This window comes from Maylandia zebra, linkage group LG19, assembly GCF_041146795.1.
Source record: "Maylandia zebra isolate NMK-2024a linkage group LG19, Mzebra_GT3a, whole genome shotgun sequence".
Taxonomy (NCBI): domain Eukaryota; kingdom Metazoa; phylum Chordata; class Actinopteri; order Cichliformes; family Cichlidae; genus Maylandia; species Maylandia zebra.
In genome coordinates, this window is record NC_135185.1 from 22,224,784 (window position 1) to 22,244,125 (window position 19,342).

At 39.3% G+C, this 19,342-nt stretch overlaps 1 protein-coding gene across 1 annotated transcript; it reads left to right on the forward strand.

Moving 5' to 3' along the window:
• The first annotated feature begins 223 nt into the window (after window positions 1-223).
• LOC101481305 (interleukin-31 receptor subunit alpha) lies at window positions 224-18,633 on the forward strand. The gene is made up of 15 exons (XM_004540259.3): window positions 224-308; window positions 2,054-2,204; window positions 3,747-3,894; window positions 5,796-5,965; window positions 6,043-6,203; window positions 6,495-6,660; window positions 8,248-8,330; window positions 8,667-8,898; window positions 10,626-10,814; window positions 10,953-11,057; window positions 12,406-12,552; window positions 14,311-14,442; window positions 14,543-14,639; window positions 14,759-14,840; window positions 15,405-18,633. The coding sequence occupies exons 2-15, from the start codon at window positions 2,147-2,149 to the stop codon at window positions 16,077-16,079; spliced, it is 2,445 nt and encodes an 814-aa protein (XP_004540316.2). The 5' UTR covers window positions 224-308; window positions 2,054-2,146; the 3' UTR covers window positions 16,080-18,633.
• The last annotated feature ends 709 nt before the right edge of the window (window positions 18,634-19,342 follow it).

Sequence of the window (19,342 nt, forward strand, 5' to 3'; positions counted from 1 at the left end):
ATGCGCCTAATGGTTTTGGAGTAGTTTCTGTGTAAATTGGCCACAACATAGAATGCGGGAAAGTGAAACCTGTTTTTTTTTTCGTTATAGAAAAAGTTATGAGTTATTTGTGACGTGTAAATGTCATGTAGGCTATATAAAAGTGACCGTTTGGGGGGACCTCGATCCGCAGTTAGGCAACCGCACGCCACACATTGGGCACGGAGTGGGGCGGTACTGGTGTGTTTACTTCGAGGTGACAAGCGGCAGATTTTGCGCAATCGCTGTAGATGAACTCTACGAGACGGGTATCATTCGGGCATAATCCGGTAAGAGGAGTTCGGATTTTGACATTTTGCAGCCGCTCGTTTCGTTTCATGAATTGCAACTTTGGTTGAAACTCACATAGTGCATGTTTGTTCTGCTGTTTAACGTGATTAACGCTTCAGTAAGCAAACAGAAAAACAACCTGTCAAGCTGCTCAAGCGTTAGCGGTTTGTTGACGAGAAAATCTGCTACCACAATTCTTAATGAGTGATTAAAAGTGATTGTTGCTTTATTCCTTGAGCTCTCATTGGTGCTTTCGCGCATCGTTATTAGTGAGTTGGTTGAGAAGTCGGCTTTTTCAGTTTGAAAAAAAAAATCGCCCATTATTTGCAAATTTCGAGTTCACTTCGTTGCGATGTTTTACCCAAATCTATTTTGACCAGCTGGTCAAAAACAAAGAAGAAAAACAAAAAGCATCGTAACCATTTCGCTATAACGCATTTTAAATTAAATTAAATAAATGTGGAAAGTGATCAAGAATGACCAGAAAGCCAAAGTGCTCCAGCTGTTACTGTCCTGTTGTGAACCTGCTGAGTTACAATAGAAACAGATCGCGAGAGCCCATCAAATAAAAACTGGAGTAACAGTGATCCAATAAAAAAATTTATTGGGGTCATCCTGTAGTTCAGTGATTCGTTTATATGCATAATAATAATAATAATAATAATAAAAAGGAACACTTGAGCAATGTTTAACTCTGACTAACTTCCAACCTTCAAAGATTTGATTATTTTGATTTCTACTGAACTTGTTTTATCATTTTGTTTTGATTAATAAAGATCCAGTGTGTGACTTAAGAATTTCGTGATTTTTTTTCTTCAATATATTTAAAGCATTTTACGTCTATTAATGTTATTCGTGCAAAGGTGGAATACTTGAAAGCTACATCATTTCTGTGTTTAGAAGCACTAAACACAGTAAATCAGCGAATAGTTTATAATCTTCTATATATTACACACTGTGCTTTAGCTGAAATTAAGCTTCCTTTAAATAATTAAATTAAATAATCAAACTGTTTGCATCTAAAAATCTCAGTCACTGTCTCCTCAATCTGAAAACTATGAATCTAGCACAAATGTAACTTTAGATTTCAGAGTGAAGTTTGTTATGGGCGATTCTGATTGGCACCTTTTTGCACATAAAAGTTCTGATATTAGTGCATTAATAAATGTATAAAGTTCACAATGTTTTTAAAGCACAACATCTGGGCCATTGCTTACTTTGCTTGATGTTTAGTTAGCAGTATCAGCTTACTGCAACGACCCTTGACTCAGGCTGCTATGTATGCAGATACCAATATATCAGATTGTGAGAGATGTATTAGATGGGCTATAATGATAATCCATTTTAAAATGCTGTTTTCTATTCTGACTTTAAATAACCAGAAAATCTGGAGTGGCTTTGTATTGGTGTGCGCCAACACACTGAGTAAGAGCTCCCACCCTGAGGGGAGCTTTGTTTTCTGTCAAGGGGAAAAGTCAGATGTCAAATTGTTTATTGTGGTCGATCTAGTCACCACTTGCAAGCTTTCACAAACTTTAGAAAGTCACTTGCACAAACTGCTATGTGTCACATTGGTTGGTGCGTTTCCTATGGTGCAATGCCAAGGAACTCAAAGCAGTAAAAAAATGTTGTAGTGAAACCGTTTTTAACTTACAGAAATGCATTCAATGGAAATGATGTAATCTAACCACTAAAGCTATTCATTATCAGGCATCCTGTGCTGACACTTCACAAATCTTTTTAGCAATTTTGCGGAACAGCGTGCAGAGTCCTTGAAGAGTCCTTGATTTGCATGTAGCATGATGGGAGTGAGTGGGTGAAAAAGCAGTTGGTCTTCATGGAGCGGAGTCCAGCTGTGATGTGGACCTGGCTGCTGGGGGCTGGACTCGTCCTGGGTAATGTTTAACTTTGTTATCTTTCTGCTGTTTGTTATCATCCAGAGCAAGCTTTCAAACAATATGTGAGGATGTGCTGGTATTTCTGGAAGTGTCGTTAGTGGAACCGGGTAATAATTTGTTATTTAAATGACAGAATCTCACCAAGCATGAGAAAGTTACAACCACAACATGTCACACCACATCCCTCTACTTTCCTCCCAGGTTATTGTTTTTGGTTTTATACCACACAGTTTTGTTATTCTACTGTATAATAACCATATAACACCAATTAGCAGACAAGCTTATCAACAAGTGAGTGAATGCAGTGCTGCACAACATTTTGTTATTTCAGCCTGTGAAGACCAAAACACGGAGTGCGTAATTCGGCAAGCATTTGTCGGATGACTAGAAGCATGTCGTAAGTGGCACATTATTATCATTATTAACATAGGTGACAGGGGACTTCAATAGCAGTAAACCTCCTGTTGCAATGCAATGTTCCGCTTGCAAGACATTCACGAAAGTGCTACTTGCACTAATGCACACCCATCACACGAGCTCTGCCTATCAGCAGTGTCCTCCCCCAGCAGTGGAATGCATCCTGCCACTCCAGAAAAACAACTGAGGAACAGCTTGGAAACACAACTAAGAGCCCAAAGTGTTGAATCTCTCTGCAGTCTCCCCCTTAGCCCAGTCCACTCGACCATCTACACTGGAACTAGCCTGATCCATGCAGGCCCCAGTGTGTAACCCACTGGATTCAAAGGATCCCCGGTATACACCCTGAGGCCAGAAACTGCAGTTCAGCCCCAGATCCCCTATTTATGCATCATCGGTTTAAAGTTTTGCCTCTTTTTAGCTTTGATCTTGCAGTAGATTGGTGATTTTGAGACAGCTAAAAGTCCCCAAATGTCAGCATTATCATCATTCTGAAGAAATCAGTCCACCTGTACCAGCGTATGGTTATATTGGCTTACGACAGGTATACCCAGCAGGCAAAACAAGCTATGGCAGTAGGAGCCAAGAAAGGATATTGTTCCGTCTTGCCTGAACTACTGTTGTAACCTCAGGGAAAATAACTTATAAATGGCTGAAAGCTAATTAATTCCTCTCATCATCTCTTTTTCACCATCCCAAATTTGAAAACAGTGAGTCAGACTTGGGCAGTGGAGGTTTTGCATACCTGAGTCACATGAAAGCCTTTCTCTGCACTGTGTTCACACTCTGAGATGATAAAACAGTTGCGCTGATGCTTAAAATGTGTGTAGCCTCATTTTTTTTGAGCACACATAATCAATCAAAACTTCAAAAGAGACTGGCATCAGTATAAATCCTGCTAATAAGGATGAGTCTGCTTAATAAAGGTACCGCAAGGCACGAGTGCTGACATGCAACGACTGGCTCATAGATAAAAGGTCCTTATTTTAGTTAATTTTTTTTAAAATCCACTTTTACCCACCTACACCACACAATAAACTAAAAACCACACTCATCCTTATCAATGAACTGCAACATGTGCTTTTCCATGTCATTAACTCCAGCCACTCTCAATTCTTCCAGTGTTTTGCATTACAACATCCACGGCCTTCCCCCGACCCCCTCGGCTAATCGGCTGTGTGTTCATACATCGAGTTAATGTCACCTGCCACTGGGAGCCCGGAGACACGCCAACAACGAAATACACTCTGCAGGTTGAGAAGATATCTAGGTGAGACAAAATGTTCTTTTACATAAAAAGAAAGACAAAGACATTTGAATAATATGTAGATAAGGAAAGTGAAAAAGAAACAACGTAAAAATCTATTTTTGTGATCATGATTTTATAGACCCTAATCAAAGTATCTAATCAGAATCAGTTGTTAGGTTTAACACAATCGTTTGAAAAATGTTATACTACAGTATTTTAATTTTGGAAAGGCCATCACACACAAACCTTCAGTGTTGTTCTTCGGAGATCTGATGCCTGCAGCCTATAATTTACATCATTTTTCATATTCATCACCCTGTTGACTAGGTCTTTTGTTTCCCATTTGTTTTTTTCTTGTTCTTTCATTCACTCAAGTTCTCCCTTTTGATGTATAACATTGGTAGATTAACCCCACTAACCCCATGAAAAGTCCAAAGTACCACTCAGTATTTTTGAAGATGTATCTTTTTAAAAAAAAATGTTTGAAATTGATCATTTTCCATGTCTAAAAAAACAGCTTTTCTCAATAAAAGAACTCGCTGTTGATGTCTTTTGGGGCAAGGGTGGCAAAGATGAAAAACCCTTACAAGTATCAGCTTTTGGCTACACGGAAAACCTTTTGTATTTTTAGTTTTTTAATCTTGCATCTTTATTCTACACTACAACAAAACATTCATAGTATAACAACATGAAAACATCAGGCATGTTATCATTAACCTCCAGGGGACTTAACACCTGAGCTCTGCTCAGCTTTACGGGGCTGTAAGGGAAAGTTTCAGGTCATTGTTTCACAGACTGACTCATAATTTTACTATTATGATGAACGCTTACTGCTCTTACCTGTCTTTCAGGCTACAACATGCAGCTGTTTGCAAAGAAAAAAATGCCAGTTAAAGAAACAAAAACGTATAGCTAAAAGCAAACTTATACAAGTGTGAATGTTGCACTTTTGCCAGGAGACCAGTAACAGATCTACAAGTAAGCGATAAAGCTTGTCCATAACTGCTAATTGCGCTTGTCGGTGCGTTCAGCACTTGTGTGCGCTGTCTGTGAGTGGAAAAGACAGATCAGTTATTGCAGGTTTAATTTGTTAAAGATTTGTGCTACTAATCATTCTGTATGAGTTTGCGTCACCAGTGCCAAATCCTTTATCACTGTTATTATTAAAGAGAGGTCGTTATTAGAAAGAGTTTGACAAACGGCTTTAATTTAATGTTTTAATGACTGTGAAATTCAACTTGAGAAATGGCTTTAGGTCCTTTAAAAATTTCTCTGCAGCTGCTGCTAAGCAGGAAGCAAACTGTCTGATACTGTCTTAGATGTAAGTTTGATATCTGTCATGGCAGGCTCAGTTTTGGGTTGCTTTTTTTTTTCATTGCATTTTTCTTCTCAGTGAGATGTTGCGTGTGCTGCTTGTCAACTTAACATTGATTTAGCAATCTGCAGTGTTTATCGGTGCCTGTGGTGGATTCAGAATGATCCATTTCAATGAGATTACCCAAGTCTCCGTTCAGCAGTGGTCCACCGTTGTGCTTTGGCACGCAGGCAGGTTTGCAAGTTGGAGCTGGTGTTGTTGTTTGATGGTAATTCATTGTGCCTATGCAAATCCTTTTGTGTGTAATCACCTTTGAAAATGACATCCATGTGAGGCTTTGATGGGAGATTTGATATGCTTCGATGGTGGGAGACACACAGTTTCCACTTCCTCTGTGTTTTTTTTGTTCTAGTTTTTTTTTTTTTTAAATATATATATAGCTGATATTACTGTTCAAGATGTATGCAAAACTGTGAATTTGAACCTGAGCCTGACACAACATGTTTCTGTGTGGGTTTGTGGTTTTATGCCTTTTTTGGTACATCACTCTCTTTTCGTGTAGTAGCGCTCCGTTGACCTTGTAGGTGCATGTTTGTTTCTGTCAAAGTGCCAACAGGTCTGCAAAAAAGACATACACCTGCACCACGCATGAAACCACCTGCACAATAGGACTTAATGGTTCAACTTCAAGGATTGACTTTTGCATCACAATCACAGCACACGGTGGAAGCGAGAGCTTTTCATCGCACCCTCGATGTCAGCCCGGCAGGACAGAAGGTACGGTAGTTTTGCTTTCCCTTTGCTTATCCCATCTCATCGCTCATGCCTCACGTCTCTCTTCCCATATTTCTCAGTGATGCTGCCTCCAGCCATCCTGAACAACGTAACAGAAGTTCGTGGTTCTCCTCAGTGTCTGAATGTAACTTGGAGCCGCGTATCATCGGACTTTCCTGTGTCTAACAATGAAATCCAGCAGGGAAATCTGAATTCACAAATTGAAACAGCGACTGAGCAGGTGAGCCGCTACTATAACTGCATGCACATGCAGAAATAACACGTTCATTCATTTTCACACCTGCAGAAACCAAAATTTCACACATCCTGTTTTCTTCCTCTTCAGCACCACTTCTGTGTTTAGAATGTTACATTTTTAAGTAGCAGAACGTAGGAAAAAAAAGTACAAGACTTTGTTGGAAAGCATAATAAGTCACTTTAAATATTTACTGATATTAAATTGTTTCACAGAACATCAGACTGTATGTATTGCATCTTCACAACCTCATTCTTTTTTGTTTTTGCTATACAGCTTGATTTTCAGATCAGAAATGTGACAATGAAAGGCTACTCTGTCCTGGTTTGTCACCTTAGACCTGATACAGAATACACCATCAGGCTTCGCCACCGTTACCGTGGCCCTGCAAGTCCATGGAGCATGTGGAGCAAAGCACTTCAGGGAAGGACAGCAGAAGATGGTGAGAGGAAATGGTTGCTATGCTTCTGCTTAAATCCACTGTTGAATCCTAGTAATAATGATAACTAAAGGAAGATTATAAAAACAATCATAAGGGGAGGAAAAGACCCCTTTTAAATAATTATTTTCCATCTATTAACCACTCATCTTGGTTGTGGTAGCACGACAACTCCATCCCTACATATAATAATAATAATAATAATAATGGATTGCATTTATATAGCGCTTTGCGGGGCCCTGAAAGCGCTGTACAATTCCACTATTCATTCACTCTCACATTCACACACTGGTGGAGGCAGCTACAGTTGTAGCCACAGCTGCCCTGGGGCAGACTGACAGAAGCGAGGCTGCCATATCGCGCCATCGGCCCCTCTGGCCAACACCAGTAGGCGGTAGGTGAAGTGTCTTGCCCAAGGACACAACGAAAAAAATAAATAAATAAATAAATAAATAAATATATATATATATATATATATATATATATATGAAACCACCTGTATGTATATATATGTATATATATATGTGTGTATATATGTGTATGTATGTATATATATATAAAAACTGGGAAGGATATTCTCTTCCCAGTTGCATACGTTTAAAAAAATGTCCTTATCAATTAATCATATTGCCTCATCTCTCTCCTTTACAACTGATTGTACTCCAGAAGGAGCTTGTTTTCCATTCAGTGCTTCCTCAGCACAGCTTGCTCTTTTCTACTCTCCTGGAGCACTCAAAGTGCTTTATACAACATGCACCCATTCAAGAAAGCACTTTTTCTATGCATTTTCTATCCATTCACACTCCGATGGATGGAGGTTAGTGGGGGTTAGTATCTTGCCAGCCAGGGATCAAACCACCAACCTTTCGATTAGTACATGACCTGTTCTACCGAATGAGCTACAGCAACCCCACTCAGTCAGTCCAAAAACCAAATGTGGACCAGCTACACAAACCTAGATGAACCTTCTAGAATCTTTTCGTGTGTTCCTCATTTCAAATGCATTCATATGCTTTTTTACGCTCTAGTCTATTCTATGGACAGTGGGAAGCTGTCAGAAAACAAAGATGCAGAGAGACGGTTATTATTCATTTATTTATATTTGTCTTTCAGTACCAATTTCCAGGTCAGCGACGTGCAATCATTTTTTGAGATGTTTGACTCTACCTAACATGTAAATGGTGGACCAGCTGCCACTCAAATAAACCAACCAACCCTCAGTACCATGACCTAGAATGAATACTTGGGCACCGCTGTCTATGCCAGCTTCCAGGCTCTGTTTCTGAACTAGATTTGATTATGTGGCAAAAATAACAGTGAAGACAGCTATGTGTTAAAGACATCATAGACACAGTTCAAATAAACTGTAGTATCACATCCGTCATGTCTCCCACCTGTGTTGTTATGTGTCAGCAATTGCTGACACATATGGCAAAGAGCTAGATCATTCCTTAACAGGAAGCACCCCTGCTGTAGAAGACAAATCTGAAATTGTTCACTGCCAGCAGGTAGGTTCACTGTGTCCCTCGATGTTCTGGTGGATCTCATTCAAATTATTTTTGTATGTTTTCCCCTCTTTTCGCCTATCAGCTCCATCTGCAGCACCAGTATTCTGGAGACGAGTGAAACAAAATCACAGGAATGGATGGAGACTCGTCTCTCTGCTTTGGAAGGTATGTGTGTGTGTGTGTTGAATTGCATGGGAGTTTGAGCTCGCTAGTTTAATATCTTATGACTATCACTCTGAGCTTTACTGTTTAATAATCTTTGGGATTCAATTTGTTTTTAATCACCATTCCACCCTTACGCTGTCTCTAATTTCTTTTATGTCTCCCTAAACTTACTCGTTTATTGCATTTAAGTTTGATTCAGGTTTAGAGTAAGACTGAGACAGCCGGAGAAAACGGAGAGAGAATTTAAAAATCTGTGTTTATATAACAGGATTGCTTAATTAAAATCTCAGTAATATTACATCGCTTTGAGTCACTGCTTTCTCTTTCTGTTTTTAGCCCTTACCTCATTTTCTGGCCAATGGCAAAATTATCTTTTACAACGTGACTTGCCAGACAGAAAGCACTCCGATCTTGAGTGATCATGGGAGTTGCAAATATTTGCACCATTTGAGTACATCCTGTAGCTTGCTCCTTCCTGCTGGGCGTTCCTTCTGCACTCTGACGGCCTCCACCTCTGCCGGCGTGTCACCAAAATCTAAGATTTTGCTGCATGGATCCTCTGAAACAGGTAGGCATCGCTGTTTAGTAAAAGATGACTTTCTGCATTATTATCATTATCTGATAATCACTGAAGTTGCACACAGTGGACCAAATGCACTTCTAATACATTGCCTTTGAGGATTATACTAAAAGTAACTTGTTAATTATTGGTCTCTGACAAATTTTCCAATTAAACGTGACATGTTTATTGACATGCCATGGAAATGTCATGGATCCTACATGTTTCTAATAATGCGGTTCCTACTTATAATGACGACATTTGGCAGTTGGCTCCCACAAAAGGTTTTTGCAGAGTAGTTAAAAGATCTCTGTCCATATTTTTATCTGTAACACAAAGATGCCCGAGTTAGGAATGCCACCCCACCCATTATTTCTCTTTTCCCTATTCTTTCCAAGTTGTAGACCAGAGTATTCATGTTTCACTCAAAAGAGGCAACCACATAATTCAGTCTAATGAAATTTTTAATTAAATAGAGCAAATTCACAATGACAGTTGCCTCAAGGTGCATTGTATTGCAGGGTAAAGATCACCTGCTGCGACCGGTTAGGTGAGAGGAAAGAGAAGAGAGCAGAGGGGAGGACAAAAGACACATTCTGGAAGAGAGCAACAGAGTTTAACAATCGCCAACAATTAATGCAATTGTTGTGCGTAAACACGGAGGGGGGGCTTCAGTGCATCACTGGAGCAGCCTGAGCCTATTGAAGTATAGCTAAGGGATTAGGCAGCTGTCAAAGACTTGACAATCTGATTCTCAGTTGCTGAAATTGGACTTGTATAGATGGAATGTCCCCTCTTTAGCCTGAGCCTAGTACTTGAGGCCAAGTGATACCAGCTAGATATAGTTGGGCTCACTTCAACCCACAACTTGGGTTCAGGAACCAGTCTGCTAAAGAGGGGTTGGACTCTGGTGGGTATATATAGTTCAACGACTGCACGTTGGGGTTTTCCTCACTAAACGAGAAGGTTGATTCCCTGCGCCTTTGGGTCAGTCGAGCAGAGTACCTTGCCTTCTTCAGGTCCCTGACTGGAGTGCTGAAATGTGCCACAGCCGGAGACTTACTTGTCCTACTTGGGGACTTCAGAGCCCATATGGACACTGACAGTGTAACCTGGAGGATGTGAGTGGGAGGAACAGCCTGCCTGACCTGAACCTGAATTCAGGAAACAAAAATACTTAATAACGTGACACGCCAGATGTCATGCGGCTGATTCTTACTACAAAATAATAATAATAAAAATAATAACTATTTGTATAGGACTTTTAAAAACACAGAGTTTATATAATATAAACATGACACAATATAAACAGTATAAAGGAAAGACTGAATAGTGTGTTATTATCCATGTTTAAAAGAAACAGCAGACAAAGTTCTTTTGAGGAGCAAAGCATGACAGGGCCCAAAGAAGGTCTTTGAACCTTTCAAAGCCTTTTGGTGCATTTGTCATCCGCATTTGTTAAAAGTTAATTTGTCTGTCATAAAGAGATCTTTCATTGGCGGAAGGGCAGGTATTACACTAAAAGAAATCCTGTGAACAAATTAGACAGCAAACTGTACTAATAATGGTGCAGATACACCATTATTTACCGACACCATTGTTTAATCTGACTTTTGGTAATTTATGACATTATAAGGGACCAATATCAAACAAGAGACGCCAGAAAAAAAATTTAATGCACTAACAATTGTTTTTTAAATCCCGTGGTAGTCATCTTGTTCCTCCTCGCTCCACAGAGTCACCATCCCCATGCCACATTACTGCAACTCCTCTGAACGACAGTAGCTTGGAGGTTCGGTGGGTGGCTCTAACTGATGCATCTGTGAGCAGCTATGTGGTGGAGTGGTTTGCGGTGAGAGAGAAAAATAGCAGCACGCTATACTGGGAAGAGCTGAATCGCTACCAGACATCGCTGGTTATCACAGGTAATCCTGTAAAATACAACTCTGCCTGTTTAAAACTGTGGCGCCATCAATCTTAATATCCACTTATCAAGATGATGATTTATGAGGAAGACACAGAGCAGAGAAGTAAAGTGTATTTCACGTTTGATCTCTTTTCAGAGGGATTAAAGCCAATGGAGCGTTATGCTGTTTCTGTGAGAGCCGTGTATGGCGAACGAGGAGCGGGGAAAAACACAACGCTCTACACGTACACACGGCAAGGAAGTATGTAGTCTGTGCAACACTGCAGTTGTTTCATGCTGAGCTTTAAAGTAGCCTTTCAACCTCGATGTGATTGTTATTTGGCTTTTGAGGGTTGTGTATTTTTCTTACTGTGAAAAATACAGTAAGAAAAATAAAATACACAATGCTTCACAATTTCCCCATCGTGCGTGTGACTGCTACTCTCAAGGTCGTCTGTTAAAGATGAACTTTTTCTTTTTTTTAAACGAATAATTTCGCTGATACAAGGGCGAATTTCAAGTTGGCTCAAGCTCCACCTCTTAAAAATGTTCTTGCAAATTAGTTCCTAATATTCAAAGTAATCCAACTAACAACTGAAGTAGACTCTTTTACAAAATTGTGCAATTCATGTGGACAATGAATGAATAGTAGAAATATATATAAATAGTTGAATGGCAGCATTGATGCTTAAGATGAGTTGCACTATAATCTCTGTGCATTATGAAAGCCAATGACTTCGTGTTGTATGTCATGAAAACCATCATCACGCCATTGCTGATAAGGATGGTAAGGCTAATTGCAACACAAACAAGTCACTTTTAGCTGCTGTTTTAATTCTTGCTTTTGTTGGCTGAATCTGTGTTGGTGCTGATTAAGTCATGACAGTGATCTAGTGAGCTCAACACAGCATATTTTTCATTAAAAATAAATAAATAAAAATCTCCCAGTCCACCTTTACATATAGATAGGGTGATTAGACCCCAACAAACTAAATGCGTAGCAACAACAATGTGCAAACAGTTTTTGGATGTAGGCAGATGTGTTATATTTGAATGTAGCTTTGGCTTACAATTTTATGGCATGCACACTTCATTTCACATTTTCCCTTCGTGCAAAATTAGAAAAATAACAATAGCAAAAAGGACAAAAACTCTGTTTTTCTGAAAATAGAGTTTCCATCAGATTCATTAAAATCTGCAAAGCTTGTGACTTTATGGTAATTTGCAACTTTCACTGATTGGCTTCACATTAGATAGGCTAAAACTTGATTTCATTATAATAAAAAGGCAGACATTAGAAAAGTGCATGTTCTGCAGAGCCAGTCAAAATGAGGGACATTGTCTCAAGATGCTGAACAGGGGTAAATGGACTGGTTCTTATACTCTATCTGAACACTCAAAGAGCTTTAAAAGAATAGAAATGCTGCACACTGTCACGGAAGGAGGTCACCTACTCGTGGGCAAGATGATATCATCTCAGTTTCCTGGTGCAAACAATTTAATCAGATTGGATGGTGTTGGGAAATAAGGGTATAGCCTTTTTCTTACAACATGTGGTTTAGTTATCATCGCCATCGTCGCACTGCCTGCTTTCGTTTCTGTCCGCACAGCACCCTCAGCTGGTATTGACGTAAAAGTGCAGCAGATCTCAGGCGGCATGGTGGAGCTCACCTGGAGTCCTGTACCTGTGGAGCTTCTTCGTGGTTTCCTCCGTAACTACACTCTGTACTACAGAACCAGAGACCAGCCCGCAAGGAGTGAGTCCCTGACACACATATGAAGACACACCTTTACTTTATACACAGCCGCACAAAAGTGATCAGCAACAAGATGAAAATGGCCTTACATAGTATCTGATTTTTGTTTCATTTCACTCCAACAAGCTGCAATTGTGTTTCAGTTTAACATCCAGCATCTACTTGGCAAACATAGATTTACTGATAATGGCAGACTTTTTCATGAACTTGGCACATTTTTAGTGACATTTCCAAACTATAATAGTAAAAAATGTTGTGAAATGTAACAGCATATCAACCATCAGGGTGATCATTTTTGCATTACTTTGGTTTGTGCAAATACTAAACCTACTAAACATCGGGATGTTTTTATTGTCACCATTAGCACGTTAGCATGCAGACATTTAGTCAAATCACCGCTGTGGCAGACTCCAGCTTCACAGGTGCTTTATATTGTAAAGACCCTATACTTGTTATTTTTAACAACTTCATCCCTGTAGAAATGAGTCAGCAGTTTATGAGTACTTCATTGTACAAAAAAAGAACGTGGTCCTGAGCAATAGTTCTCCATATTTGGCTGCAAATTGGCTGCTTTTTACAAATTTTAAGTTCGGTCCTATGTTTTTTTTATATTAATTTCTTTTTGGTATTGTTTCTCAAGCCATTTAATGCTTTTTTCCCCATTTCGTTATTTGAATGTAAAAAAAAAATGCCAAAGAAAACACAGTCATAAAATAATTTCTTTGCACCAACAAGGTGATCTCCTAAGAGGTATTAGCTGAAACTTTTGCATATTCTCAGAAAAAGGAGAGTGGGAGAGAAACCTTTGCATATTCTGGCATGATGTGCAGTGTGTCCTTGGGCATTTGAGGCAGCTGGACAAAGGAAGGACAAAAGAAGATGTGGCAGGCCAAAAAACCAAATGCTATCTACAGGAGATGAGCGGTATTAGTTTTGGTTCAACTGGTCATCAAATCATATTAAGAAGTTCAGGAGAGGTATAACAGTGAGTGTCAACAATCATCTGTAAAACACAGGAGGCTCTGTCACGGGTTGAGGCTGTATTTTAGCCCAATCTCAACGAGATTGATGAAATTACACAGAAACTTAAAGTCAGATTTTGATCTGCCTGGAAAGCATCTGATTAGGTGTCTTCATTTTGTCAATATGAGAAAAAAAAACCTCACACTGCCAGTGCAATATAAACATTCTTGGATAGAAACCCCCCCCCCTCATAGTGGCTTCCCCAGAGCCCCGACCTCAACATTTACATAGATACTGTATTTCCATGTCTGTTTGCATATGTTTCAATAAATTGGTGCACCTGCTTCCCGTTTTGGTAGCAAAATAAAAAGAAATGAGGGGTAAGACTTTTTCACAGTACTGTAAACTACCATAATCACGAAACAGCCACTCTCGAATTTACACAGCAGAAACACGACTAACAATACTAAACCTTTACTATGCAGCAGTCTGAGCCACTTCATGTCCTCAGACTCATAAAAAACACGCTACGATGCAAAAGGATATGTGAAGCATAGATGAAAAACTACAGATTAAAAACATCATGCATTTTTTTTTAAACACCGCTTTATTAAAAGCAATCCTTTTGGAAGTGCAAGGTTAGACCGACTTGTCTTTGTTTTCCTTTGAGGATGAAGTTAACCGAGAGAAAAGGGGTAAAAGGCTTGATGTTTGTTTTTCCTTCCATTTGTTATGACTTGATGGATCGCCTGCCTTATCACATTTTGCCAATTATAGCTTCTCATGTATATTTAGGTGTTTTTGTGCCTGGTCACGCTCGCAGCTACACGCTGCAGAATCTGTCACCCGGTAACTACGCCATCGTCATGCTGGCCAATACTGAGGCTGGTGCCGGAGAAACTGGGACCATGGCTAATGTGCACATACGTGAGGACAAACTTAAATGAACCTTAAAAGTAAAAAAAAAAAGAAAGCATAAAACACACACACACACCTTTATATTTAACAACTTTATGTGTTTTTGAAGGCTCTGAGGACATCTCGGTAGTGATGTATGTGGTCGTTCCACTCGTGCTGACGATATTGGCACTGATACTGATGGCCTGCCTAGTACAGCATGGAATGTAAGATATCCATTTAAATATCTATCTTATACAAGCATATAGCTATTGCATGCAAAGCCTTGAGATGAATTTTTACGTTTTTTATTTACTTATTTATTTATATTTTCTGTGATGTTTAGTGTGAAAGAGAAGCTGTGTAAAGATGTCCCTGATCCTTCCAACAGTAGCTTGTCCCACTGGGCCCCTAAAACTACCTTGGAGGTAAATCAGGTTTTTTCAGCCAATCACAATAAAACCAATAATCAATTGATCCTTCTTTCATGTATTGTTTGAGTTGCAAAAGCCTGACATTTGTTCTGTTTGTTCTATGGAGCTTACCGCTATTCAAAAGGGCAGACTTTATTGTACCAATCTGTGGCTGCAAATACTGTAAAGCAAATCACGGGTGTTAAATAATGTTTGATGAGAAAAAAAATATGCTGCCCAATTAGTTGAAAGTGAAAATACCCGTTGTCGATCCATTTTAAGGCTACTGTCAGTGGGAACCAAGCCACATAATGCAAAGTGCCAAGAACTGCAATTCCTCAGATGGCCACTTGAGGCTGTCTCCCAAAGTGGGTCATTGGAGCCAAGCTGATAAACTCTCTGGTCGGTCACTTGTGAATTCAGAATTCAGACAGAGAAAGCAGTCTGTGCTTTTTTGCCATTTTTACAGTTCTTGTTCGTTCTGTTTTAAAATTCTAAAGTACGGTGCTTAGCAGTGGCAGTGCAAAGAGCTTGGAATAGAGATAGCATGTCTGACTTCATTGCTTTTCCCCCCCACAGAGTATGAATCCTCTTGTGCTGCCGGAGAAGCCTGCAGTCAAATACTCTGAAGTCATTGTGCTTGGTGAGCTGGAGAACTCCAGCCTGGATCAGGACCACAGCTATCAGGGTGTCTGTAATCTGCGAACATATTCCAGTCTCCGGTCTCCACTTGACATTAGTAGATCAGGGAAAACATTAACCAGAAGGTCTGCAACTGATCTTTCCCCCTGCTGCTCAGATTACTCCAGTGTCATGTTATCCAGACCGCTCCAGAATACTCCCGGGCCTCTTGTGCACCTCTCCTGTGACCAGTACGACTGGCAGACAGCTAACGTCAATGATGCTAAGTTGCAGCTAGGTGGAGCCAGCGAGCCATCTCAGTCACAGCCCAAGGATGAACAGAAAACCTTGCATCATTTTCTGCAGCACCATCAGATCCCCGCTTCCTTCTCTGACTTAAGCAGTATATCTTCTTCCGCTGTTTTACCTTCTCACACAACAGAAATCAGTTCCCTCAAGCATCCTTTTTCTCAAAGCAGCTTTAACTCATTGATGCAGTCTAACAACATCCGTCATCCCAGTGATTCTTCAGATAATTTCACAACATCATTTTCACAGTTTCTCCCTTCTATCTTTGTGGATTTCTCCTACTGTCCTGTGGAGTGTGATCCTTACATTTCGTCAACGATTTAGTGTCACGAAAGGGAAGTACATAATATTTATTCATCAAAAATGTCATTATTGTGTTTTATTTATATGTAAAGACACATTCATGCATCCACCTTGTGCTTATCCAGTTGCCGGGGCGAGTGTTGGAACCTATTCCGGCTGTGTCATAGGACAAAAAGACAGGGTAAACCCAGTACAGGTCACCAGTCTAACCATTTACACTCATGGCAAGTTTAAAATCACCAATTAACCTAACCCCATACATATCTCTGGGAGTAAGCTGGAGTATCCAGAGAGAACATACAAGCTTCATACAGAAAGGGCCCAGGTAGCCAGTGGACTTTAATCCAAGGAACTTCTTTCTATGAGGCAAAAATGGAAACCACTGCACCACCTTGCTGTCTCCTAGTCATAAAATATGGAAAAAATGTTGTTGTTGTTTTTTAATTTTTGTAGTCAAATGATTTATTATTATTATTATTATTATTATTATTATTATTTCAAAGTCAGGATGCAGTAACTGTAATTAGTAAGGTCGGCTGACAACAGTCCAGTTAACATTAGCCCCTTTCATGCAACTGGGAATTCTCCAATGATGGGAATGTTCTCAAGCTTTGGCTGGGGAATCTTTCCCATCAAAAAAGATGTGAACAGGAATCAGTTGCCATTGACATTTGACATTTAGGGAAATGCACTTATACGAGTTCTTCCTAAGAAGGAGATGAGAATGTGGATACCACTTTTCTACAGTAAATGTGAAGCTATACTCTGCAGAAGCATAGAAAGTGAAAACAGGGGGTAACAGCTGGCCTGGCTCTGTAAAGAACATCTTTTTTTATTTGACAAGATAAATATGAGCAGTCAAAGGGAGGATGGATTATTTATATATATATATGTAAACACACTCATTTGTGATTGGTTGGTTACTTTTTTGTATATGTTTTGAGGCATTATGAAGTTTTTTTTTCTCATCTTACTAATATACACGCCGCATGTTTTGGCTGTCAGTGCTGAGGAATGTTAACGCAAACTGCTCCCTGTATTTTAATGATGTTTGACTTGGCTGTTATTTTTCTATTTTTAGTGAAGTGATTTATTCTTGTTGCTTATATAGTTGAAATCAGGTATCTGAAAGCTTTATGTGTGTGCCTATGAAGAAGAAAAAAAGCATACACTTACTGGGCGCTCTTTTAGATACACAAGTTCAACTGGTTAGTCTATTTAGCCAGTTCGGTACATTTAGACACATAGATGATAATCTTCTGAAGCTCAAAGTGAGCATTAAAATGGGGAAGAAGGGAGATTCAAATGACTATGGTTATTGGTTTTAGGGTTGGGCTGGTGTGAGTATTTCCAAAACTGCTGATCTATTGAGATTTACAGAGAATGGTCCAGAGAAAAAGAAAAGCAAAGAAAATATCCAGTGAGCAGCAGTTCTCTAGGTAAAAATGCCTTGTTGATGCCAGAAGTCAGAGGATACTGGTCAGACTGCTTTGAGCTGACAGGAAGGCAACAGCAACTCAAATAGCCACTAATTAGAACCAAAAAGCATATATCTGAATGCGCAGATGTTACGCCTTGAAGTATGCATCATACCTCAGCAGAAGACCACATGCCGTGCCAAAATGTTGCCTAATCTGATGAGTTTTGTGAGATTCACATGGTAGCATCAGAATTTGGAGTAAGAAAGATAAAAACATGAATCATTCCTCCATTATATCAACAATTTAGCCTGGTCATGGTGGTCTTACGCTTTTTTTGGCACACTGCGCATTGTTTAATTACCACCTGAATATTGCTACTGACGACATCCATCCTTTTATGACCATCTTCTGGTGGCTGTGTCCAGAAAATAACATGCCGTGTCAGAAAACTGAAATCATCTCAAACTGATTCCTTGAACATAACAATTAGTTCACTGTACTTAAATGCCCTCTGGTCACATTCCAGTAGAGAAGCTTTTGATGTAGTGGAATAAAAGATTAGCATCATTGGATGTGCAACCAACAAATCTGCAGCAGCTGTGTGATGCTCTCACGTCAGTATGGCCCAAAATGTTTCCAGCACTTTGTTGAATCTAAAGACCAAATGAGGCCTAACCCAGCACTAGCAAGGTGTATCTAATAAAGTGCCCAGTGAGTGTATATATATATCTATATCTGTCTATCTAAGTAGGAAGATATAGATTTAGTTATATATATAAAAAGGACTTGAACTAGTTATAAATACTGTGAACAAAGACTAACTAGACTGCCCATTAACAGCATTTCTTTCTGGTTTGTTACAGCTAGTCTAGACTCTTCTGCTACATGTTACCTATTTTCTGTTACACGCCTGCAGTTTGGAAAGTGGGCTCATGTTTTAAAAATGTACATGTCTCAGAGTCAGACCCCTCAAAATGCTGCTGCTGACTTGAGTTTATCGTTACAGTAGAATGAGCCATCTTTGTAACTGTGAATACTTCCGAGCTGAGTTTGTATTTGGTTTACATAATTTGTACGTTGTGAGAATTAAAATATCCACTTCAATGTATGAACCAGAATTTCAAGGGTAAAATATTAAATTTACTGTGTGCTAATTCTGTGTTTCGATTCATCACTCCAACAAAATATATATTATAGGCTATATATATATATATTCGTTTTCAGCAAACCACATTATAGTTACTGTAAAGGAATCTTTATTTAGTCTGTGTGTAAATTGTGTGTAAAATTAAAGAGACTAACTGAAATTCAGCCATTACGACAAGCAACGAAAGGCAAGAACATAAAAACAGAGATAAGAAAAACTTATTAGGGCCGAATTGTGAGATGGAAGCTTGTTCACATTAATGAAATTAATATTTAATTGTATACATTTTGATAATATAAATCACTCTGCAAGCAGCCTGCAAATCAAGCACGTGGTCAGAATTGTACACTTGTAACTATTTAAATAACAGCACTGTATCCTATTTTTGAAGTTGATTGTTGACGAGACAGCAGACACACCTCATCTGTGTCTTAAGGCTCAGGTGTGTGGAGACTTGAGCTGTTATAGTTTAAAGTCTAAGTGCTGATTGTGATTAAATGTGGACACCAAATGTCCCAAAACAACCAACATCTGTATCATACAGGGTGGTGTCTGTGTTCCGGTAGCCAGACCCACCTTGAGTTTAGTATAAATGTAATTTAACCAATAGAAAACTGCACATGTAGGCCATGTTTGGGCCAACCGTTCATCGTTATCCAACTTAGTTTACAGCACCTAGTGTTTGCCACTCATTTTAAGCGCAAAATAAAATAAAT